Source organism: Centruroides vittatus, unplaced genomic scaffold, assembly GCF_030686945.1.
Source record: "Centruroides vittatus isolate TY-2023 unplaced genomic scaffold, ASM3068694v2 contig_1832, whole genome shotgun sequence".
Taxonomy (NCBI): domain Eukaryota; kingdom Metazoa; phylum Arthropoda; class Arachnida; order Scorpiones; family Buthidae; genus Centruroides; species Centruroides vittatus.
The window spans coordinates 1,377,927-1,405,579 of record NW_027121128.1 but is presented as its reverse complement, the minus strand read 5'-3'; the positions used below and the strand labels follow the sequence as shown (position 1 = coordinate 1,405,579).

The following is a 27,653-nucleotide window of genomic DNA, read 5'->3' as shown; positions in this document are numbered from 1 at the left end:
CCCATAGATAAATCTATAAATATTGGAAAAATTTGTAAATATTTGCTGGTTTCATGCTTGGTTTACCGTTGTTTGGCATTTCATTTTGTCTTTTTTTACTTAAATGTGCCAATTTAAAAATGATATCTGACGTAAAATTTAATGAAATTATCATCTTATTTGCATGGTGTTGTCTCAAGTTGATGTTTATAATTCACAAAGTAAAAATAAAAGGACTTCGTCATCTACTCCGCATCTTTTACATTCTATAGTTATGACAATATCATGACGACAGCTTCGATCCTTGAAAAAAATTTTTTTACAAGAAACTGTATTTAGGTTACTATTTAAAGAAGGAATCTGGCGGTCAACAATACAAGGGTGCATAAAGAAAAATAATTCTTTTTCTATTGTCACATATAAGACACAATACGTCATTAAAGATTTTGTCACTATCCTCACATATAAACGGGTGAATTTTTAAAATAATTATTCAGTATTACTCTAGAGAAGGGTAAATTGTCATTGGTTATCTCATCTCTCACACCCTGCAACAAAGACATTTTCAACTGAAATTATACTAGTTTATTAAATTGTACAGAATTTTATGAAGCACCAATTTAAATTTAATAATTCATAAATTAAAATATCGATTTGAAATTATCTATAGTTTATTAATATTGTTAAAATTTAAAGCGGGGGTGGGTAAACTTTTTTCTCTTTGGGCCGTCAAGCCAGAAACTGTTAAGGGTACAGGTAAACTGTACAGGTAAAAATCATTGTAAAACACACACACAAACGTATATATTGATATATTTACGATGGTTTTTATATATATATTTTATATAATTTATCTATATTTAAATTTACTACTATGAAAAACTACATTAATCAATAAAACTATGATACATATAAACACATACAATAAAGTGGGAAGGAAAGATTATGATAAAGGATATTATTTGTTTTTTTTTTTTCTTTCTTTTGTTTCGGATATTTATATTCTCAAAGGATACTTAAAAACCTTCATTATTAAGAACAAAATCTTTTAGCAAAATTAAATAGGATAATTCACTTTTTTAATAGATTTAGTTAGTGTGAAAGTGATGAAATGGGATCATCACCACCAAAAAGTCATCAAAGCTCTCGGAAAGCCACCAAACAATATATGAATTAAATTAATAAAATAAACAAAAACTAATTTTACAAAAGATATTTTATTTATATATTTTTGTATTATGTTTTTGCATTTAAAAATAATTAAATTCTAGGCCTCTCTGTGTTTGGGGCCTGGACGAAATGTCCGTCTGTCTCTCTATCTGGGCCTACATTTAGTAAATATTTCTGTGGCTGTACCAATTTCAATTAAACTAAATATTAAACTCAGCATTAACTGGCTTAGTTAATGCAGAGTTTATTATTTAGTCTGTCGGCGATTTTGCAGTTAGAATATATTTATTATTTTGTTAAGAAATAATCATAATATAAATGATTTGAATTTTCCTAACTAAATCTTTAATTAATTTATTTATTGTTATTGTTATTTCCTTTCTAGCAAAGCCCTTTCGATCATTAGAACAGCAATTATCTAAAATTAATAAATTAAACTTAATTTAATTAATGAATAATTTTAGATACATTAATTAAAAACTGAACATGCCATTAAAATCACTTCTTGCATTTAATATTAACAAAATTGCCTCCAGCGGAGTGCAAAATCTCATTATAAATTCTTATCATTACATAAATATGATGGATCATTAAATAAATAGCACACAAAATAAATGTCTACAAGTCAGAAAACATAAAAAATTGAATAATTTAGCTCACTCCGTGATAATTCTAGGGATATGACTCAGTATTTTGTTTAATACAACACCAAAATAGCATAAATCATCTTTAAAAACAATGCTGATGATAGCGCACTAAATATAGTTTTGTATAACTTGAGCTGATATCTCCTCATAAGCAAAGGCATTACATTCTTTTTTTACATTAAGTTAATCAAATACCAATTCAGTAGACTGTCAAAATATGTATGTGTGTATGTTAGATAAAGGGTTCTATACCGTTCAACGTATCAGTACCAAATTTGACATGAATATTCTTCAATACTCTAGAAAAAATTCTAGCAACGAGAGTTGCATAACTTTCTAGTCTTTTATGAGTTTTTATTAAAAAAAGACATATTATTAAGCAAAAAAATAATAATTGTATATGGCGCCATCTGTTATGAGATTTTGTTATAAAAACATTTTTTATTTTTTATTATTATAAAACGGCAAAAAGCTTAATTTTGAGGGTTGCGGTAAGTTTTATATAAAAAAAGTATAAATGTTAATAACGAATAAAATCTTCATTAAGTCCAACCCCTTTCGAGATACAAGACACCCTCTACCTCCCCATCCTCTCGACCTTTAACCACCAAAACTTAATAACATCATAGTCCCTCTTATACAAGCCACCATGCCAAATTTCGTTTCTTAACTCGAAAGATGCGTATTATCAGCCTCTGTCAGTTGCAGATAGACTTTCATGTATAATTATATAAACAAATGTCCGGAAATAGACAAAAAGTGACGTATTAGACTGGAAAAAGAGAACAAACCAGATTGTTCCTTTGTTAAATATTTAAACATTTACCATCTGTCGTAGAAAATTGGCCATTTATTTCTGGACAAAGAAACAGTTTTGTAACCAGTTATACAACGTCGTGCGACAGACAGGAGAGAACATAATGGCAATATACTTCTAACAATGAATTTAAATTGTAAAGATTTAATTAAGAAAAAACGTCGAAAAGAATGCAATTAAAAATCAATTTATCTCTTAACTTTGAGACTTATAGAGTGTAATTTTCGTGCGTTTATGCTGAACTGATTTTGCAATAAATCTAGAGGATAGAAATTATTATAACATAATTAGTTTTTATTAAAAGTGACAGAATACAGAATTAATGCGGCTTTACAACTATAATTTATAAAATTTTAATTTTTACCTACATAATCTAGGTTTGATATAGGTAAGATGAGTCCCACATCACTTATAAAAATAGGATTCCACTCCTCTCCGTACCCATAAAAATATATGAATAAAAACATATTCTTCTCCAATTATCAAAAGAAACTTTATACAATATCTACTTTGTGCCATGTTCTTTAAGGGATCCCTTATCTCAGTGTTTTTCACTCTTTTTCTAATAGGGGCACCCTCAGCTAGATTATTTTTCTTGCGGCACCCCTAGTTTTTCAATGTAGTTACTGTGTTTTTCATACTTTTAGTCGTTGTGGCCGCAGCAGCCCAATTGAAAACCACTGCCTTATCTCAATGGCAAATTGGGTTGCAATTTTTTCAAATTGCAGCCCAATAATTACATATTTTTCTATTATTACATTCGTATAAACTATAGTATAATAATATTTTTACTTAAGAATTTGAACATTTTTATATTGTTCTGCGCTATCTTGTTTAATACAGTTTACAAGTAATTGTAAAAACTTGTAAACCTGACACAAACATACAATTGATTTGATTAAAAACACTTACAAGTAACCCCCAGGATTTATTTGAAGATTCGGGGTTTATTATCTTGCAACAGCAGACGAGTGGGAACAATTAAAAGAAATACATTAATTACTCACACATTTTCTGGACTACGAAAACCTTTTATTGACTGTACTTGTAGATTTCAAAAAGTAAATATTTTCACTTTGTATTCCATTTTCGTGGAAACATCTTGGAATACAAAGCGGTTTTCTACTGTAGACAATTTGAAGAGGTAGAATTTTAGTTAAACTCCCTACCTGTCACTCTAAACTACATTGCCCTATAGATTACAGTACTTCAACCCGGGTTTTATTCGAATCCCTTGATTTAATCGAGGAAATACCGTATATATTGTTATTTATGTAGACTGTTACATTTTCATGAGTATAATATGGATTAATTTATCAATGTTTCAATTTTCAGCTTGCATGTAAGCTCACCAACTGCTCGTTTATTGGTACTACTTAAAATTGTGTTAAATAGTATTGTGTTAGTACAAATATTAATTATTCTTGTTTCAGTTTATATTTTTCTTACAGTTTGCGTACATAATTTTACGTTGATGGATTTTAATCAAAGTTTATTTAAATACCGGTAGTGGCACACAACTCTCGATCCGAGATTAATAAACCAAAGATTGAGTGAGTTATGGGCGATTATTGGCATGCATTCCAAAATCGGAATTACTTTTTTTGAATAAAACTGGAATAAATCTGCACGCGAGAAGGTTTAAACTAGGGATTCCCCTGGGGTCAATGGAATTTTGAAAGGGGTCGATGGAACTCAATGGGTCAATCAATTACAACAGACCGTTTTTACGATTCATATAAATTTACTATTATAAATGTATGAAATGCTTTTTTTGACCGTATAGTAAACTGGATATGTACAGTACAGTACTGTACATACAGTATCTCTGTATTAATCTCTGTGTGGTATTAAACATTAAAATTGTATACCCAGGAACGTAATCTCAAGCTTACTGAGCTTATGACTCGTATTTCGAGCCAGTTAGATCGTTAAAGAAGGAGTCTGTTGTATAATGAACGAGCCATATCAATAGTTTTTAATTTGTTGTGATTTTAACAGTGTTTTAGACAATTTTACTGAATGATAAATAATTCTAAAAATAATTTATAATAGTAAATCGTTTCTATTGCTAACCACAGAATTTGTTTATTGCATCATGTTAGGAACGTAACACAATATCTCAGCACATTTGATGCTTTCAATAGTGGTTATTTTTTCATAATGCTATGTATGATATCATCTAACATCACATGCATTCGTGATATAAGATATGACATATTTCATACCGTAAAGTCAAATATTAGAACAATTTCTGAGCAAACGTACAGGTGCTGTACGAAGAGTATATTAGTGTATATTTTCAAGTGATTTAAGCAGAAGTTTCGAGGATAATTTCTGTCATTTTGTCTATGTGCCTGCGATTATAAACAGTAATAAATTAACTAAGCTATCCGGATGGCCAAGACGGTTTGGGCACCAGCCTACTACACTAATCGAGGCGAGATCGAATCCAGGTAAATCGAAAAATCACAGAAATTTATCGTTTTGGGTGATCTGTTCCGGATACGTCGACCCCCATTGTGGTCCTCGCCAAACCCACGATGGGTCAAAAAAAAAAAAATCCTCTTAGCACCCACGAGACGAAAAGTTTTTAAAAAGCTATTAAGATAAAAAGAAAATAATTATATACAGTAAAACCTATCCAAAATGGAAACCTGCCTAAACGGAAAATTTCGGAACGGAGCAATTTTATATGTTTAAAAAAATAACCCTGTTCAAAACGGAAAGTTGCCAAACCGGAAAAAATATCCAGTACCGTGCAATTCCGGTTTACACAGGTTTTGCTGTATTTATGTTTGTTTCTTAAGACAGGTTGCTGAAAGCTAAAATCGTCTCTTACTATCAATATCCAGAAAAGCACTCGTGGAGAAATACAGATGAAGCAATAATTAATCAGCATAAACCACATATTATAGTAAGAAAATTATTTTATATTGAATTTTATGTAAATATAGATTTATAATTATTTTTTTTTTTGGTAATTTTTTGCACGAAGGCTGCTTGTACATGGAAGTATGCGACGTATACTAACCGATAGATTAACTGTCCGTTGTCTATTACCTCTAGGAAGTGCCGTAAACGAAAATGGCGACTCGGCAACAGAGAAGCGTTTTGCGTTATGCAGTTCGAAAAATCACTCGTCATCGTGCAATACGAGTAGGACCTGTAGAATTGTGTCTACTGAGGGAGTGACATAGCGAGTGTTGGAAGAATTTGAGTATCTCTTGGATGTGTGCCGTGTGAAACGAGATACAAGCATCGAGAAATTGTAATGGACAAATGTGAGTTTTCTAATGTTTTAATTTACATTACAATAATTTAAATGGCGGTATTCTATTTGGAAGACCCTGTATATATAGGCTATACGATACAGTATATAATTTAGTTTACCGAGAAGTTCACACGGGTTGCTGAATATCGGTTGAAAAACACAGATTCACATAACAGGTAATTAAAAGTATATTTCTTGACAGTATTCAAGGAATTATTTGTTTTGAGAGTTTAACTTCACGCTAAGGAGACTAATTCTGAAAAATATCAACAGAATTGATACAAACGTGTAATTAGGCGCTAAGTTAAAACATTGGAACGGATGTTAAGCTGCACGCTATTGTATCAAATCTCGGCTTTGTTCCTTGTATAAAAACTAAGATCGTTACCGAGAATTATTTTACTATTTTTTTTAAAATAGAAATTACTATTTAATATTTTCTGAATGCGTTCTTTTATTTGTAATTTTATAATAGAGAAAATCACATGTTATTACTTGAGTTGTAAAAACAATGACTCGTTTAGAACGATTGTCATGTAGACAAATTATAAACATTAAACCGAGTTTAGAATATTATTGGGAAGAAATGAAATTATCAAGCATTTTGCATGAACTTCAAATCGCTTATTATTACATTCAAGATGACTTAAATATTTAAAATAGTTTTAAGGACATTTAGAAAAACTATGTTGCTAATTCATTAGGGTTAATGTTACCTTAGGTAGCCAAGATGGCGGCTCGTCTCTAATTCCAGCAAGGAAACAGTGGGACACACGTTCTAACCTAACCTTACCTATTCTAATTACCATAATTATTAGCAAACTAATTATTAGAATAGGTTAGGTTAGGTTAGAACGTGCGTCCCACTGTTTCCTTGCTGGAATTAGAGACGAGCCGCCATCTTGGCTACCTAAGGTAACATTAACCTTTATTAGAATTTAAAAAATCAGTTAGGGTGCATTTAACTTGTTTGAGGGGGTCGAAATACTGTTTACATGGACTTTTTTAATGGTATTAATCAGGGTCGGACTGGATAGAAAATTAGGTCCTGGAAAAAGCTACAATATCGGCCCACAGCTATTAAAAAACTTTATACATAGAAGATGTTTTAAATCACAATGTAATAAATATAAAAATATAACATTAAATACATCAATGAAAACACTATTGTACTATTTTAACTCATTTTCTTCCTTAATTAATTACTTCATTTTTTAAATCTCGTCAATATATCCTTTTCTGAAATAAACAAGCATAAACGCTTCCGAACGACATTGACACCGACTTGTTATTTAAAACGTTTTTTACTTTCACGTGTGATTTTTCTCGAGATACTCAAGTGGATAATTAGTTAAAGAAATTTCGTACGCTAAAAATATATTAGGATATGCTAAAGTATGCAAATTAGATATGTACAATACCGCACATCAAAATATCTTTTACTTTTTCACCTGATTTTGAATCAGAATCTGAACATTCGTATTCCTCTTCATATTCATCTCTTAGGATTTCATTAAAAATAGTCCGTATTTTGATAACAAGGCCAAAGAATTTAATCCCTCACTCCCCATTTTATAGAACCGCAAATATATTTTGATTAGCTTTAATTCGCTAAAAATTCTTTCAGCTGTTACTACCTTTACAGGGATTGTCAGCACAATTCTGAATGCAACGATGGTGCCTTCGATTTCTTAATTAGATAATTTCTTTTTGTGAACTCTTCTTTTTCTGTAAATATTTACTCCGTTCCTGAAAGATTTGCTAATTCTTCAACTCGAGTCAAAGCATTTTCAAATTCTTGCACCCCGTATCGACTAAGGTATTCCGTACATGATTTTAATAAACCAGAAAAGAGAAAGACAGAAAGAAATCAGAACATTCTAGAAACTTCTACAAAGTATAAATTAGAATTAAATGTATCAGGTGACTATCACAGACATTTCTGTCAATAGAAGATGATAAATTATTTTACGTTCCTTCAATATTTGTTTCTTCTAGGAGCGGAAAAAGTTTAGTAATGTTTCAAATGCCAGGTAATTATTTCTGGAAGGAGTGCAGGCTCTAAGGCCCTGGGCAGACAAGTGTAAGGATCGCTTGTCTGCCCTGCAAGTGCAAGGATCTCCTCTTTCTTTCTGGCTCCGCTTCAATTCATTGCTATACGACAAAGTCGCGCGATGTCCTAGTGTAAAGAACTTAAATATGAAAAGCTCTTTCTATATTCAAGGCCTCAATATCGCATGACCCAAAGCCGGGGGGCCTAGCCGTTTTACAGGTCTCATCATCACTGCTCATTACTGTGTTTAGTATTTATGTAGTTTTTTCTCAATTTAATTTAAATTTCCTTAATCTCATTAATAAAAAAACATTCCTATTTAAAATATTATTCTATTCATTTATTTATTAGCAATACTTTTTATTTACTTGAAAAATAATTTAACCTATTTTTTTGTACCAAAATGATACGTAAATCAATTATTTATTGCAGAAATAATTAATTTAACGTAAGCCGTAATTTAACATCGCTGTTATTCAGAAAATGATCGAAAGATGGAGCCACATAGCTAATACTAATTAACTGGCAAATAAAAATTGAAAGTGAATTCTTTTGGCAAATAAATATTTTTATCGAGCTGTTTACTGAAATTTCGATTATTTAATAATTGAAAATAAAGTATAATGTGACATTTTGAACGAATCTTTTGGGTGAACTGTTTCTTTTCATGAACTAGATATGATTCTATACTTTCATTGGAATAACAAAATGTCTGTTAAACCGCTAGCCTACTGCTTTGGTGGACCTGGGATAGAATCCGGACTGATCAAAAAACCCCAGAAAATTTCCGGGTGATTTCTGTCTCAGTTTTTCAGGCTTCGCCCCTCATCACCCAGCCGATATAAATGATATAAAAATATAGATTATACAGAAAATATGCAATAAAACCTAATTTTTAAAATGATTTTGACGTTACCCAAATTAAAATTGCGTAAAATAGCTCAGCATTTTTGATTGGTGGCTGAAAATGTGCGAAAGAGCAAATTTCGCATAAGAAAAGAAATTTAGAGTATTATATTAGATTCAAATTTTATCAAGTATGAATCTTTAATACTCTAAATTACTAAATATGAAAGCACGAGTTGTATAGAATCATTGGAACGATAGGGGAGGACCTCTTATACTTCAAAATTTTGCTTGGATAATGCAGTTTTCGACTTGATAGATTTCTGGAATTAAATATAACACATCTTACATAAATCGTAATTTATTTTGCGTAGGCTATTTTTAAAATATTTACATTATTTTTTGTAATTTCTTAAACAGAAAATCAAGAAAGCAATATTAGCAAAAATACTGAAATAATTTACTTATAAAAATACTGCAGTTCTATTATCATGGATAAAGTTAAAAGATTCTTTTCTTGCGAGCTATTCTAGTAGTCTAACACGACGAGATGCAGTTTATACGAAGAGAAAATTTCATTATGTCAAGGTGATCCGTACTAAGCCTGCTTGTCAGACTTTGTTGTAAGTCAAAAGCTGTGGCCTTTGAAATATTAAATCTGTAAGCCAAATCTTCCGAACTTAAAATTTAAGCCAAGTCTCATCAAACATATTATCATCTCTTGAAAAGGAGTTAATTTTCTGAAATTTGGATGATCAATTTGTTTGCAATAAAGGTTCATCACTAATGAAAGCAATTTAAAATTGCTGAGTCTAGTAAAAAAATGAACCTTGTCGTCATCATCCTAAAAAAACTTTTCATTAAGAACATACTTTGTTTTTTTAATAATAAAACTTCGGTTTTTAAGTTTGTACACTCATGTTGCAAGCTTTCTAAACCCTTATCCTTAAATTCAGTCTAGCAAGTGACAGTTTCAACTAAAGACGTAGTTTGTACTCATGCATTAGATTTTAAAGGCTCTGCTTCTTCTGCAGTTGTTGAGATCTTTACATCTTTAACAGTAGAAGGTTGAGTGCAAGCTTCAGTTGTCTTAGAAGTTTCAGCTTCTAAGCCAACTCGTTGTCTCTTGCGATTACGTGCTTTTTCATAACGCTCCTGATTTGAAGTTGGGTTGTGGCCACTCTCATACTCCATGTATAATGTTGGCACCCAGTCTGGTGATGACTCATCGTAGAATGAGGAAGGTTTTCCTTTGGGATGAAAAAACTTTTTAAATATATTATGACAATTTAATATTAAATTATTATTGTTATTATTATTATTAATATACTGTATGTAAAATTACTAACATTAATCAATATTAAAAGAACTTATCATTATGATATGTTATATATAAATAATAAATAAGAATTTATCAGGAACAAGTAGAAGGTTACTATGTAATGATTATTTGTTACTAATGTAAAAAATCATTGTAAAACGTATCATCTTAAAAAAATGTTAATGTTGCTCACCAAAATAACGTAACTTAGCTATTTGTAAAATGAACAATGGAAATTATTGGTTTATATCTTAAAAAATACACGATTTTATTTGTAAATTAGACTGGAAGAACAATTGGCTCAAATGCATTTCTAATTCGTCATCTGCTAAGCAATTATCTTTGCTTAACACTTTAACATTAACTCTACTGTATATTACAAGCAGGCACTTTATGATACTCATGCAAAAGTTTATCTAATTCATCGATAACTAGTAATCTGATTTATTGCTTAACTGAAATGAAATGTTTCTAATAAGCTCTTGTATTGGTATTCACATTATCCGTATTGAAATTTTTCCGGTCAATTCTCGAGAGCCATGTAGATTGTCTTCGTCGTGAAATCTCCTCAGTTTGAGGTCCTTGATGACAAATAATGTCGGGAATTTTAAAAAATGATGTTCCTTTGTTCTTGATAATCATGAAACAGAGGGAAACGTACAGATGGAGGATTTTTTGTCGGCGTCGAACAAAGAACAAGACGAATTATTCGAGGACCGCAGCTTCAAGAGAATCAACAAAGCGTAGAAGACGAAATTGTCGATATCGACGATCTTGGTACTTGGCCTAAAATTATAACTGATAAATTTAGAATGGCTATCATACAAAATGGCGTGACACAAGTAAAAAAACTATGATTTTCCGAAAGATTAACAATTTTCAGAAAAATTTCTGTTAATTTTTTTAACTCTTTTCTTGTCGAGTCTTTTACTGTTTCAAAACAAATAAATCGTTCTTGTATACTCACATCACTTTCAGAGTCATCTACGTTAACATATCTTAAAATAACAGATGCTTGTTCTTGATTGGTTACGTCTGGAGTGCGATCTAATAAAATTGTTAAATACTTATCTTTCTTAACTAGATTTATTACAGGTAGGCCTCCTACAACGCGGTAGATACGTTCCTTGAAAATACCGCGTTGTGGGAAATCGCGTTATAGGACACACCAACTTAATACAAAAACTGGGATTCAGTTCTAAAAAGAGAAAAACTGCCTTTTATGGTGTAACATTTTCATCATTTTTTAAATTTATGTACATAAAAAGCTTAAATAATATTCAACATCATATAAAAACTAAAAAGATTATGATTTCAAGTCAAAATCAAAAAGAAACATAATGTATGCTCACAAATTCAGTCCTCATCGTCACTTATAGTTGTTCGAGAATGTTTGACTGGCCTTATTTTAAGATCTGAGCTTGTTTCATCAAGTTCCACTACACTTATGTGATCCGTGGCGATTTTTCTGTTATATGAAAGATAATTCGTTTCTAAATATCCTAAACCGCGTTGTAAAAAAGTTTCCGCGTTTCTCCAGCCGCGTTGGAGCGAAAACGCGTTGTAAAGGTACCGCGTTGTAGGAGGCCTCCTTGTATTTTCCTTTCTAACTTTTTTAGCCAAAGCAGAAATTAGTTTATCTTGTATTCGATGAGATAAATAGGAACGCAATGCTGATTCTATGCAACGATTTAAATGTTTCATGATTGGGTCAAATCTTGCAAGTAATTCTATGAGACCTAAGAAATTACTGTTATGCGGTTTGTATAAAGCAACGCTACTTTCCAAGAACGCCAAATTATGCTCTGCTAAATATAAAATTGCTGCCACTATTCCATCACAAACACATTTTAAACACTGTTTCGTTTTTAATTATTTTTTCGTGTTCTTTGTCAGTAGTGTTTCCCAGTTTCAAATTCTTTTCAAGTTGTAACAATTTGTATATAGCTTGTAAATGAAATTCTGATCTTTCATGACCCTATAATCGCGAACTTAAATGTACTGTACACAATCGTTAAGTCCAGTTAAACACACAGAAGTAATATTTGAAGAGAATAACCTACATCCATAACACAATGTGGCATCTTTGAACTTTGAGTAGAGTAACCATCTTCGTTCTTGACGTTCCCCATTCGTTAAGTTTCTTATCAGCCAAAATTGAAAGCATTTTAGAAAAGGAGGAATTAGATTTAGGAAACTGTTGAGGACAGGGGTACGATAACGAAGCTAATATGAGAGGTTTATATAAAGGCGTGCAAGTACTTATCCCGCAAAAGAATTCCAAAGCACAGTATATGCCCTGCGGAAGTCATAATTTGAATTTAGTTATTGGAGACATTTCAAAATCATCTTCCCTTGCAAGTTCATTTTTTATGACTTTACAAAGCATATATAATATTTTTGCAAGTTCGCTGGGATATATTAAAAGAGCATGTCAAACATCTTACTCCAAAACCACTGTCAGAAACGAGGTGGGAATGTCGCCTCGAAAGTGTGAAATCTGTGGGATTCCAAGTATAACAATTTTCTATAGCTTTAAATATCTTTATGAACATACCAGTGACATAAAAACGAAATCCGAAATCTAATCAATCGAAAATAAACTTCATTTGAATTTTTATTAAGTTTGGTCATTTGGTATGACATACTGAATGAAGTAAATATTGTGAGCAAGATATTTCAAAATTCCAATATAGATATCGGTACTGCAAATTCACATTTAAAAAGCCTTTTAAAATTTTTTGAAAAGTATCGTTAATCGGGATTCAAATCTTCTTTAATAATTGCAACAGAAATAGCTGAAGAATTAAAAGTGACACCCGAATTTAAGAATCAAAGAACTGGACGAAAAACAAAACAATTTTATTATGAAGAAACCGATCAGCCGATTTTTTCTGGCGAAGAATATTTCCGAATTCAATATTTTCTAGTCATAATGGATAGTGTGATTGTTTATTTTAAGTAAAGATTTGAAATTTTTTCACGACATGAGACATCATATGGTTTTTTATATAATTCGGATAATTTCAAAAACTGGCTGAAGACGATCTTCTTAAATGTTATAATGCGACCTTGCAAGACGATATTGATTGCATTAATTTATTTAATGAAATCAAAATTTGTCGTCGAGTTTTGCCTTCCAGGATTACAATATTTATTTAAAAATAATTTATTTGAATTGTAACCAAATTTTATTACTGTTCTGAAAATTATATTAACTATACCAATTACTGTCGCATCTGCAGAAAGATCTTTTCAAGATTGAAAATAATAAAAAATTGCTTGAGATCTAGTATTAATTATTAGTATTAATTATTTATCATTTTCATGTACTTCTTACTATACCAATTTGTGCAATGTAATAAATAGCAAAATGCAATAAATTATTATTTTGTACGAAATTTATCTCAAGTCAACTTTGCACCGGGCCCCGCTTTTGTTCGGGCCGGCCCTACGGGAAGCATTCTGCTCCGGAGATCTAAGATCAAATCCGGACGGCTCGAAAAAAACCAGGAATTTTTCGGGTATAAGGCGGGTTCCATTTTTGTTTTACTCATTTCGCAGTGTGGGTACTAAGAGGGCATTTTTATCAAGTTCGTCGTGGGTTTGGCCAGACCCACGACGGTGCAGTGAGTTAAGGTCGGGACCCGAATATCTGGGATAGACCACCCTGGAAAATTCCTGGAGATTTTCGACCTCCCGCATTCAATTCCGGATCCCCAAAGCGACAGGCTGACGCCACTCCGGGGTAGGGAAAAGGAAGAAAGAGTTAAAAAAGAAAAAATAATAACGGAAATTATGCTTACGTAATATTTGAGTGAGATTAATATTATTAATTTATATAACATAATAAAAATTATATATATACAAAACTTCGCAACCGTGACGTAATTAATCGAAACAAAAATAAACATATTTTCGATTTTAATTTTGTCACTTATCGACAGAAGAGGGCGTTTTGTAACGTTTAGATGTGAATTAACGCATGTGTGTGTATATTCTCGCAATACCTTATGATATTTCGTTTATTGACATTTGTAGAAATAACCTTCGAATTATTTTTTTGTATATAATAGAAACACAAAATATAACTTTCCCTAATCGTCAGGTACTGTACGTAAGTAAATCGAATTTTATGATTTAAATTTCTAAACTTAGTTTTAGTTTCGATTTTGTTTATATTAACGAATTAACATATTAATGTTCGACGATAAGTAACCGTATTATATTCGAAATCACTAAAGAATTTTTTTTTTGAATTTTCTTTCATTGAATTTACGGTAAATATTTTCTATAAAAACAATTTTTCACTCTAACATATGGGCTTTAAAATTAAAATAATCACAAATTAATAATCGTGTTATAGATTACTTTAACACGAGGATTTATACATTTTTGAGGCCAATTCAAGCTTCGAATGAGACGGTTGGGACCTTAACACAGCATAGACTGTACTCATAGGACACATTGTTTGTTGTTCATACTTAAACAGTACCACTTGGGTTAATGTTACCTATGGTTCCAAAATGGCGGCTCGTCTCTGATTCCAGCAAATAGAAGAAAGGAAACAGTGGGGACGCACGTTCTTACCTAACCTATTATAATAAATTACCATAATTATTACCAACAAAATTATTAGAATAGGTTAGGTTAGGTTAGGTTAGAATGTGCATCCCCACTGTTTCCTTTATTCTATTTGCTGGAATCAGAGACGAGCCGCCATTTTGGAACCATAGGTAACATTAACCAAAACGTGTATGATTGATAGTACACAAGGTTTTATGATCGAGGTAAAAATATCTGTACATTGTCTCTGCAATATCTAGTTTTAATGAATTTGAAAAATTTTACAACAAATTATATTTCAAAAATCCTGCTTTTTCATGTTGTGGCAATTTATTGCTCTTTTTTGTAATCTGATCCACTTTTTCTGTGTTTTATTTGTTTGTATGTGGGTTGACTGGATTGGCTGGTCACTAATTATATTTTACACTTAGATTGAGAGGTACAATAAGAATGGCAACACCCAAAGGAAATTCAGAAAAAGTGTGTCATTACAAATAAAATGATAATTGCCACAGCATGAAAAAGCAGGATTTTTGAAATATAATTCAAAATTGTCAAAATTCTTGCCATTCTTATTGTACCTCTCAATCTGGATTAAGAATACACAGATGGGAAGGTTCCTATTCTCTCAATGAAAACTTTAATGAAATCATGTCATTAACAATGACCAATGCAAAGTTTCAAAAACAGAATGTGAATAGTCAGTGCTACTATTGTTTTTGACTTTCTGACACGTGATTTAGCTACCAAAACACATGACAAATGCAATGATGTTATGTCGTCTGAAGATATTCTTATGCACATCATGTTTTTAAATTTATATCATGATTCTGCAAGTATTTTAAAAATGTCTTTACTTACAATCCAATGTTTAAAAAAATGATTTTGGCATAATGATGTAGATCAGGCCTAGCCAACCCGCGGGCCGCGTGCGGCTCGTCACGTTAAATTGTGTAGCCCGCTAAGCAATATTATATAGCTATTAAAACTTTTGTTTCTTGTTATGTGTATACCAAAACAATTAAATAAATGAAAATTTGCATGTGTCATTGTTATAATGCGCAAGTGCGAGTATGAACTCTTGGTATAAAAATAAAATCTTATTCATTTTGCATTTGTTTTACTTTTTTAAAAGCATGTTTGCCTAAATTGTGGCCAACCATAATGTTACGCGTGATCAAAGTGGCCCACGAAACAATTTGGGTTGGCCAGGCCTGATGTAGATGAAATATGCTTCTTGAGTACTGTTATAACTTGCATTAATGCAAATATAAAGTAGACTAAAAATTATTTATAATTCCAGTAACAACAGAAATAGAATAGAAATAATTTACTGGTTTGTATCATTAAAAAAATTGCATTGTTTCATAATACAAAACTTTTTTTTAAAATAAGATATAGTTAAGAAAAAGTATGAATTTATACAAATGTGTCAAAATAAACACAACACAAAAATATTTTACCAATCAAGAACTAACTTAGAATACAAAAAACTTTTATAATTAACAGGATTACTTAAATTTCTTACATATACAGTTTGAAACAATAAGCACTCAGATAAAATTCACAAGTTATAATAATTCAATAATTCTTAAACTGTAAAATGCAGATTGAAAATTGTCACTTGTCTTATTCTCTGATATATACAGTAAATTTAAACTAAGTTTAAACAATAATTGGGATATAATTATGACCATTCTAAATTATTACTACCATACAAATTAAATTTATTAACTTATACATTCATTATGAGTTCAAATATTTAACAAATAGCTTTAATTTTTTTTCTTTCTTTTTTAAATTTGGATTTATAATTTTAATTTTATGCATAAACATAACCTTTATAAATGTATTGTATATTTTTTTTTATTGTTTTACCATGGCTATTTTTATGTCCTTTACACTAAGAGATCATGGATAGTTGACAATTTATCATTAATATGTAATAACTGACTTATACCAGGTAACTTAAAACAATTCTTTATGTTTTTATCAAAAATAGCATTTAATTCATTAACATAATTAACAAATGAAATGGTTGGATATTTTAATTGATTATGATTCAGCTTATATTTTTTGAATTCAAGGAAGATTGTATTTGTATCTAAATGAACAGCTGTATAACTAATAACTTTGACACAGTTCACAGTTATGAAAAGATTTAAAAATTTTAAAGGCCAAATATCCTGTTATGTATATCAGACAATATTTTCTGTTGTTATACAGTCATTGCTATAAAAATTAGTGCATCAAGAAAGAGTTGTTGGAATCAAACAAAATTTTACATGTTTGAGTATGATGGTGATATAAGTAAGTGATTACAAAATGAAAGCAAAAGGATCATTTATTGCAAGTGAAAGAAGGTTCTAGTACCCTGTTGGGCCACCTCTAGTGTGAATATATGATGTAATATGGGTGGATATGGAGGCCTTCAGGTCCCATATGTTGGTGTCTTGGCATCTCAATCCAAAGTTGCTGCAAGCAGTCCTCTGTTTGGCTAAACTGCTATGCTGTCCAATTTGGCATCCCAGGTGATTCCAGATGTGTTGGATTGATGACAAATTCGGACCAGGCAGGTCAGGGAAGTGTGGCAATGTGGCAGAGGCAGTCCTGTGACACCCTTGCTGTGAGTGGTCCAGCATTGTCCTATTGGAAAATGGCTATTGAAATCTCTGCCATGAGAGGCGACACATGTGGCTGCAGGATTTCACTAATATATCACTGATCCCTTGGATCACTAATAGAGGTGATCTGCTGTCGTATGTGATTGCACCTCAGACCATCATGCCACTCCAAAGCATAGGTAGGATTGAGCATTCACCATGGGTGCATACACAAACATGGCCATCATCAGTGGCTAAAATGAATCTGGATTCATTGCTGTAGATGACCCAGTTCAATTCCATTACAATCCAATCCTGTTGTGAGTGAAGCCACTTCAAACAGAGGTGACGGTGAATGGTGTCAATGGCAGCACACATAATGGTTGCTGTGAAACCAAATGTTCCTCATCTAGGTGCCTCGAAATGGTATAGATAGACACAGGGGCCTGTAATGATGGTGCTGCCAGTGTCTGGATGGCAGACAATGATATGGTCAGCTGTGTGTGTGCTCGTCAGAGGACCAGGCAGTCCTCTCGGCTAATGGTCTGCTTTGAGTGTCCTGAGCCTGGGTTCCGTATGTATGAGCTCTCTCATGTCTACTGGTTCGTACACCTCTTCACAGTGTTGTCAGAATGGCCTAGGTGGCAGGCTATTTGGTGTGATGACCATTTGGCTTCTTTCAACTCTATAATCCTTCCTCTCTCAAACTCAATTAATTGTTCATACATCTTCGATTGTGATATAAGGGCATCTCTAGTGATACGGCGTTCGTCTGCAACAACAGGTAAACTACAGACAGGATGCCTTTGCATGCTATTTTCATAGGTCAAAGGAGATGCACTTTAATGCCTTCTCTTGACATTATACCATCACAACTAATGGCTTAACTCTAACTATTTCCATATCTGTTTGAGACTTATCTGCATACCAAGATTTGCAGTGATAGAATACCTTCTTGGTGTGCTAATTTTTATGGCAATCAGTGTATTTCAAAAGCACCTATAATACATTACAAATAATAAACAATGAATATGAAATGAAGATTTTTTTCCCCTAAAGAGGGCATGCCACTTAAACTATTCCAATATATTCTTTTGGTTTTAGGTTAAATTCCTCATATAAAAAACTTGAGGCCACAATATATATCACTTTTACATCATTGGTTTGGTGTTGTAAGGGACATGTACTGTACATCTGATTTTTCTAACGCAGTTAATTTGCCCCTCTCATTACATAGTATTCTGCATAAGGGTAGCAGTAGTTTTATTGGAAGGTTAAATCTCGATTTTTGAATTCTTCTGGTAATGCATAAGGACACAGATCAAAGATATGGGATAGGAGGGCTTATATAAATGTGATCCTTTTTTATTATTTCTAATTTTCATGGTGGGAAGAGGGAATTTTGCATAAGTATTTTGTATTGCATAAGTATCGGGGCCACAAGTAGAAAATTGCAATGCTGAATATTAGAACATCAAAATGACATTTGTAAAAATAAAATTTCCATAGAACTATCTAGACGTATTCTCAATCATTACTTTACACCCCTGTGGAATGAATCTTCCATCCTTGTACATTGTGAGGACCACAACTGTTTATTCATCTGGGAAACATTATTTATTGAGAAATTAGAGCCTTGTAATAGGCCCATTCTACAGCTCCAAAAAATATGAGTTTCACTATTTAATAATTTAAAAAATTAAATCACAGCTGTCAATAATTTTCAATTATAGTTTGACCGATAATTAAATATGTAAGTTTAATAGCGCACCATTTAAATTTAACACGTGTATTCCAATTAGTACAAATTAACATCTATGTTAAAATTTATATCAATGTTCTAAAATTTGTTTTTGTTTTGCCTGAAGAAGACAAGACGCTCTATACATGTCGAAAAGCTTGCGAGATATTTTGTGTTTATTTTTGTGCTTTACTCGTCAAAACTTTATTAACACCAAAAGACAGTGATCTTAAACTTTTATCTGATAAAAATCTGGCATGACAAAATAATGATTTCTTTCTTAACAATTTAGCAATATGTCATTTCATCGTAGCTTCTGGTAGTCTGTTGCAGACCAACTGAATTCATTTAATTGAACTGATTGTTAGTTCAATTAAATGAATTCAGACCAACTGACTGTTTTTATGAATCCAGAATTTTTGATTTTTTCAGGGATTCATTGAGAGATGGGTTTCTTATTTCCCATCCAATAAGAAATTTTACGTATTAATATCTTTTTAGAAAAGAGAGAATATGACAGAATAGTTTTATTATAAGAGAATTGTGAGCCCGCAGGTTTTGAGGGCGTAAATTTGAGAGTTTAAAGGGGTTCATGACCCGCAAGTTTGATAGGAAATCGATCGGATGTTGATTACACATCCGATCCGATCAGAAAGAGAAAACAAAAATCCAAGTCATCGCGAGTCAGCAAATTAGTCATCGAACATTGAATAATAGACTGGCTCAGTGCCAACAACGATCATATAAAAACCCGATCGACTCTGGAAAGAGGGCGATCGTTTAGGAAGGTCTGAATCCAGTGTCTCCAGTCCCAGACATAAGACTGATTCCAGCTTCCATAGTCCAGGAGGTCGTCGCATACGCTCATCGGACCACATATTAAGGTATATCGACGTAACCTTTGAAAACTCTCTCCCACTCGAAGTTAGGCACGTGACTAATTTATTGGTTAGATCGCGATTAGCGATAGGGATATTCTATTTGCATTTTAGCAGTAGTTATCTTTATATCTTTATGGTATGTGTATCTTTATTGTATGTTTGCTTTTGTTATTTAATAAACCTTCAGTGTTATTTGAAAACCTCTTCTTTTGTCAAAGTAAGGACTCCTGTCGACTTACTGACGCACCTCCCCACTCACTTTTTGCCCTCCTAGCCATCCAACGACAACGAGGTCAGGTTTTACCAACCCGTGCAGCGTAAGTGGTCAGCGAGGTTTTCCCCCCTGACCCTCTGCTTATCTCACAGAATCTTTCTTCATTTTTGCAGATGTCTCTTATTTAATAGATGTTAGGATTAGAAACTAAGAAAGAAAATTGAACTGCAATAATAAATAACAAATTAACCATGCTTTTCTGTTGCATATCATTCTTACATTCAAAGACTCATTAACAGAATGTCATAAATTTAAATTGAAACCATTAAAATGTCTGTTAGTGTAGATCTCAGTATCATTGAAATTGATAAGTAATAATTTATTATATTAATAAAGCGTTTTAAATTATTTTACTTGTGGTAAAATTTATAGTAATCTACTTTAACGTAATTTAATTGTAAATTATTATTTATAAATAGAATGAAGGCAAAAGAACAATTACCAAGATTTACAAACACCATAAGAGCTTTTTCTGATGTTGCTGCTGCACACGACTTGCATGAAACAGAAGATCCTACTCTTCTCATGAGAAAACGAAAAATGAAAGCTGAAAGAAGTGCTAAGTAATATTTTTTTTTTAAAATTAAAAACAGAATTAGTTTTGGGCAAATATATATTTTGGATATAAGATTTCTTTATAGTTTAAGAAGTGCTTTTTCTATTAATCTATGCAAAAATCATAATTATTCTTTTAAGACTTTAAGTTTTACCTATTAATTTATAATCATTAATTCCAAAAATTGAGCAATTAAGTATAACTATATATAATCTTAATTTTAGTTTCCATTAAGATTTATATTATTTTAATGCTTATGTTAAAACCTAAGAAGTCTATAATAATACTTTTATATTTTTTATTTTATCTGTTAATAGTGACTTTTACCTGACTTTACAATAGAATAATGTGTTTGAGGCATTTGATTATAAGTTTTAGTATTTTTAATATGATATATAAAAAATATAATAGCATAATACAGTATGATCTGTATTTACAATAAATCAATATACAAGAATTACAGAAGTATAATGAGCTGTTTTATTTTATATCTTTCCAATTTATAAGATGAGATATTTAATACAACAGACACCAACAAAAAATTTACAGAACTAAAATAGGCTACTTATGAGTATGAGTCCTATGTGCACTGTTCACATGACTTGTAAGTTCTCATCTCCATTTTCCTTGCTCCATTCACATTGTGTGTTTATTAGAAGAACAGGTGTCATTGTTCACTAATGGAGACTTAAAACTATAAACTTGCTTTTCCAACTAAACATCTTTCTTTTTTACCAGTGATTACAAGTTTATTAATTAAAGAACAATTTTATTTTATTCTATTTTACTGTTTTCTACTTATTTATTGTCTTAACTTAATCGTGTTTTCTTATCCTTAAATAGAGAACTGTCTAATAAATAATGTTTGATTGAGCCTTGTTTTTACTTGGGTTTAATATATGCAGATTCATGTTTTTGCAGTTGGAAAATTTTAGGTTAACCCATTTCTAATGCCACAAAATCTGACTCTTAAGTCAGCAAAATCCTGCTTTTCCAGCTTCTGACATTCTGAACATCGAAAAATACTGAATGCCATTCTTTGTGGTCAATACCTTGATTTTCATGCAATTTTCTCAAATAGTGTGCCCAATATGGTGTAATAAAAGTAGTAAATATACTAAAAATACAAGTAAAACATTTTAAACACATTAAAATGTGTTTAAAATGTTTATCTTTAATTATGAAATCTGTTAATTGTAAATGTTAGTATCTAGGTCAACAATTGCAAATCCACGACTTGTGCAATAATTTTAAGGTATTGGCATTCAATATTTAGAAAGTATTTGGTTTTTAAGAATTATAAAAATAAATATTTGCTAGATTTCAAAATTTTGCTTATGTAGTGTGAAATCAGGGTCCTAAAGCTGTTATGAAAAATTATAAAGGCCACCAATTATGAACCTCAGATAGAAAATTTATCATCAAATAAACAACAGCAGCTTTTCCATTAAATGAAATATTTGTTTCTATTATGATCACATTATTTTCTTTTCACTTTATATATAGAGTTTATTGATATTTTACTGATAGAATAGATTTGAAAGTTAAGTAATGTAAAATTTGCAAGAATTTTTGTTATTTTTGTAATTACTCAAATTAAATATTTGACCAATGATTAGATTTGGTTTGATTTATTTGGTTATGGCAATGCAACATGTAGGCGATTTGCCAAGGGGAATGCCTCTCAGGATAACTTTTATGCAAAACTGATCCCTGTTTAGGTGTTAAAAACATAAAGAAAACCTGGAAAACTCCATGTGGCCAGCCTGTCAGTGAGGCGTGAACCTGTGATCAACTACTAGTGTTCAGTGGTTTTATCCAATTGGTCACTGGTGGGCTTATGATTTGGAGTTAGTAAATTTTAAATTCAATTTTTACCCACCTTTGGCAAAGGTTGTTGATATAGGCAATCATCTGGGAGTACTTGGGATAGGGATAAATTTACACAGAACTTTGTTTTACAAAATATCATCTACTGACACAGAAGACACTTGTCAGTACCATACTATATGTGCTTCTCTTATGTCATATTCACTTCTCCCATTTTATATTGGTGAATAACTTAACACTTTCATTTTATTTATTTCATTTAGATCCATTGATTAACAGATAAATATATTTATTATAACACTTTCATGTTATTGTGAGAAAATGAGTAGAGTGACTAAGTTATGACAGAATGAGATGCAAATTTGAGTAGAAGAAATGAAAAAGTCTTTATTTATGAGAGTTTTTCAGGAATGAGATAGGCTTATAAAGCATTATAAAGCAGGATTACACTATTTTATAGTATAGTATTAAAAAACAAAGATAATAATTAGCATACATTAAAATTTAAAAAAATAATTATTGTAATTATTTTAGGAATAGTTATCCACAATGGAAAAATATTAAAACCACTTTTGAAGATGTTACTTTAGTATCTAAAGATGAAGTTAAAACAGCTCTTCGAGAATTATTAAAATTAGCAACAGAAATTGGTAAGTGTTATGTATCAAGAATAAGTAAGATCTAAAATATATAATCTTTAATAAATATCTTATTGAAATTTTCCAATTGTAATAATTTAGACTCTTAATTGTAATTTCTTGTTAATGTAGTTGCTATTTTTTAATTTAATAATATAACTATATAATGCATTTAATCAATATATTTATTAAAAATGTTAAAAAGATTTTTTTCAAAAAAGATTTTTAATAGCCAGAAATAGTAGTCAGTCCTTTCATGTTTAAATGAAGAAGTCTAAGTGGAAATATCTTTTATGGTATAATGAAAACTAATGTGTTTGATAAGATATATTTCTTAAAATCTTTATTTATTTTTTAAACTTATCTTGTAAGTTGTTATAATGATGCCTATTCATAATTATTTTATGTATTGTAGTTTATGCTGTTATCTCTTTTTCTTTTAATTGTTTCATAATTTGTCTAACATATCTTTTTGTATTTTTCCTAAATCTTTAATTTTTTCCTTGAAAGATTGTTTGCTATTCCATTTATATATATTCTGTAAACTATCTTGATTAATAGAATGAAGGAAACAATTGGTTAAATATTTCATTTGGAATTTTTAATGTAATAAATATATTAAAACTTCTGTATTAATAATATATTAAATATAACATAATATTCTCTGTAAACATTTTAGAATTAAAAAAACTAATTTCTTTTTTAATTCTAAAGCATTTTTGTAGAGAATATAATTTGTAACTAACAACAAAAATCATGATTAAGCTTATGTTTTATGAAATTTGACAAATTATTTACACTTCTAATCATTTTAACTTGGTAGATACAACTTAAAAAACTCTTTAAAATCTAGCAGATGCTTCTTAATGAACAGTTATAGTCAGGTTTAAGATTGCAATCTGAACAATGGCCTGACAGGAATTGATAATAGCCTGAAAATGACATTTAAGACAGTTGAAAATGTTTGTTCACTATTATACTTTCCAAAGATGGAACAGTACAGTAAATAACACCAAACCTTTCATATCCGAGGCAGGTCCCTAAAAGAGGCTGAAAATGTTTGTTTTATTAAAATTTGTGCTGGAAAGTGTATGAAAGGTGTGGTGTTATTTACTGTTTGTTCACTAAAAAAGTATCTGGGATTTTAAGGTATTTATGTTTCAAAGAGTGTTATGTTATGTAGCAAAACATTATGTAAAATAATGTTAGTTTGACTGTTTTAAATATTTTATTGTAGCTGGAGCTGAATCAAGTCAAGAAATGATTGAAGGAACAGCAGCTTATTTGTTTGAAATGTTTTACAATTGTGAAGTGTTAAGTGAAAGGCAAGCTTTTCAACTTAAAAAGATATTTGGTTCTTTTCCATCTTCTGTTGCAAGTAAAGTTTCCAGACTTGTTAGTAAAATGTTTTCTTGGTTGAGTGATGAAACGCAACAAAAGTTTTTTCATAACGATGTGAATGATATCAATAAACTTATGGATAAAGAGTTTGGACATAAAATTGCATTTGTTGGATTACAGCCTTTATGTGATAATGATATCATCTTAAAGATTGATGAAAACGAAAATTTTAAAAAACAATCTGACCTTAATTTTTCATTAGAATATTTAAAAGAATGTGAAAAGCGCAAGAAAGATGAAACTACAGAAGCTACAGATTATTCAAAATTAAATGATAATAAGCGATGTGATTTTTCTTGGTTAGAAAGGACAGTTGGCCAAGCATATGGAAATTCTCAAAACAATCCATTAGGATCAGTTAAGGATATTGTTCAGACACTAATGACACTCTTGAATTCTTCAAGATCTGATGATGAATTACAAAATGATGTAAGTTATCTAATGTAAAGCTATAATATCTTTATATATTAGATCCTACATACAGATAGCTTAAAAATAATTTTGAGTTTAAGATATATATATAAATTTTATTTTAAGATTATCTAATATAATCTTTAACTTAATTTTTATTCATTTTGAATATTATAATAAAAATGTTCAGTTATAACAATTATACATTTTAAGTTTAAGATGTGTTAGCTTGGATAATTAGGGATTAAGCTACAAATTTTTAAATTGTTTCTGAAAAGTTTTAGCAAATATTAAAAAGTTTAGCCAAATTAATAAGTGAAACACTAGTGTTAGTGTTACTTAACTTAGTTTTTGTTGTACTACATTATAACCTTCACAGAACTCAAAATTTCATCAGATGTGCAGAGAAGTAATTTCTCTGTGATGGTTGGTGACTATATATTTATACTGTATTTAAATCAATGACAGTGAATTGATTTTTCTTCTAACCAATTGTAGCATATAATTTAAAAATTTGGAATGAATGGTTTAGTTTTTAAATTTAAATTTGAAAATCTTACAGTTTAAATTTGATAGCCAATTAAAAGCATACTTTCAACCTCTGCATGTTAAATGGGGAGAATTTAGGAAAATCCATTAGAAATTATACTGTTATTAAACTGTTGCTAATAGATAAGAAATAAAGTTTTCAAATTTAAACTATTAATTTAGTCTTTTTATTATTATAAAATTAAAAATTATGAAGTATTTACTAATATGTTTTTGTTTAATCTCTTTCAGCTGTTTGATTACTTAGGTTATGAAAATATCAGTTTAATAGAAGTTATTTTGCAAAAAAGAAAAGAAATTACTAATAGTAGAGCATTTGATTCTATTGAAGTACCTCTTTCTTATCAAACAATTGATCATAGGCCAAATTATGGCTGTCAAGTTACAGTTCAGGTTTGTATATTCAAAAATGAAATGTTGATGAAGAAAAATTTAAATATTTGATATAAAATCTTGTATTTAGCAATGTATTTTTTATAATTAATATTTTGCATAAGATATATATATATATAGTGTTTAAAAATTTAGTTTTTAGGTTTTTTAGATCTAATTTTTAGATCTATATTAGTATATATGACTTTTAAACATACATATATAGAAATAAATATTTTGTTCATTATGCATATGTAATGTATCTTTATTCGATTAAATACTATTACATTTGTAACTGTTAACATCCATATAGTACAAAAATCTTCTATTAAAAGAAAAGAAAAAAAAAGATAAGTTTAAAATATTTTAACTGTTAAACAATTTTATTTTTAAATTTCTCTATTACAAAATTTTAAAATTAATTTCAAATTTTAATAATTTAGAAAATAAAGTAGTATTTCACACACCTAAATTGCATAAATTCTTTTATTTTTTAACAGTTAAAATTATAATTGAAATTCTTGGGTGTTATCTATCTATCTGATAATTTATTTAAAATATTACATATTATATTAAAAAATTGCAATTGAAGACACATACAAATTAAAATATTTTGAAATTTTAATATCCATTTCAAGTGTAGGGATGCAATTACAACATTAGTGGAGTTAATCTTTTCTTGTAGCCTCTCCATGAATATGTAAAAATTACCAGAGGAACTTTTGACAATTTTTACACATTCATAAACAAAAAAAAGACTATAAAAAATTATCAAATCCATTAATATCTTAATTGTGTTTCTTAAGCTTGAAAAGACATGTAAGAAAACTTCAAAATATTTTTTTTTTTTTTTTTTTTGTATTTACTTTCAATTACAATTTTTAATACATTTTATCATATTTTAAGATGTTTTGTCCTGAACTTAAAAATTTTCTGAATTGGAATTTGTTACTTGGAAAATTAATTTTTGATGATATTGTTTACATCGTTATCGTTTACATCAAATAACCCTTTCCATGCGGTTATACGCCTTTAGGCGTATGTCACGTGACTTGCCGTTAATTCGTGATGCGGCATACGCCTTTCGGTGTAATTAATCAAAAACTTCGATTATTTTGCGTTATATTCGATTTTCCAGCGATCTTAGCTTTTATTCGCTATTCTGTAGGTCGATTGACTTTGTTTAAGCTAAAAAGTGTTTTGTGACCACCTCTGGGCCATAAATATTTCGGTAAAATAGACCCTCTCCCTGCCAAGTAATTAGAGACATAGTGTGAATAATGTCAATAACTTCTCTCCCGCTCTAGCTAGAGAGCTGTGGTTTCTTTTATTTAAAAGAAGACAGATGTATCTAACTAACAAATGTACAAAGTTTAGCGATTTTCTGTAAATTAATTATTTTTTTCTTTTGTTCATAAGCTTCAAATTTTAATATTATTTTAAATTTCTATTAAACTAAAAAATTAAACAATCGTAAACTGTGATATATTCTTAATCAATCACAAAAAACAGATTAAACATAGCGCGATTTTGAAGCGAAATATCGCGATTTAAAAATTATCCAAAAACTGCAAAAAATGCGCCGCATGACGAATTCCACTCAATTATTTGCTGTAGATCGCCAGCATGGAAAGGGATAAACTTATAAGAATAATGCTTCAATAATATTAAATGCATATTATAAATCATAATTGTAAAATTGTTAAAAAATATAAAATGAAGCT

At 30.1% G+C, this 27,653-nt stretch overlaps 1 protein-coding gene across 4 annotated transcripts in view; it reads left to right on the top strand.

Moving 5' to 3' along the window:
* obe (obelus) overlaps positions 1-27,653 on the top strand; it is a 145,682-nt gene that overhangs the window by 55,761 nt on the left and 62,268 nt on the right. For 2 of the 4 annotated variants that reach the window (XM_067264281.1, XM_067264278.1), the window contains exons 1-5: positions 14,065-14,224; positions 20,592-20,735; positions 23,093-23,208; positions 24,434-25,026; positions 25,789-25,950. In XM_067264281.1, the coding sequence (XP_067120382.1) occupies positions 20,593-20,735; positions 23,093-23,208; positions 24,434-25,026; positions 25,789-25,950 (1,014 nt within the window). In that variant the 5' untranslated portion in view covers positions 14,065-14,224; position 20,592. Of the gene's footprint in view, positions 1-14,064; positions 14,225-19,873; positions 19,902-20,591; positions 20,736-23,092; positions 23,209-24,433; positions 25,027-25,788; positions 25,951-27,653 lie in introns of those variants that run through there. The other 2 variants (XM_067264279.1, XM_067264280.1) reach the window with 2 other exon arrangements.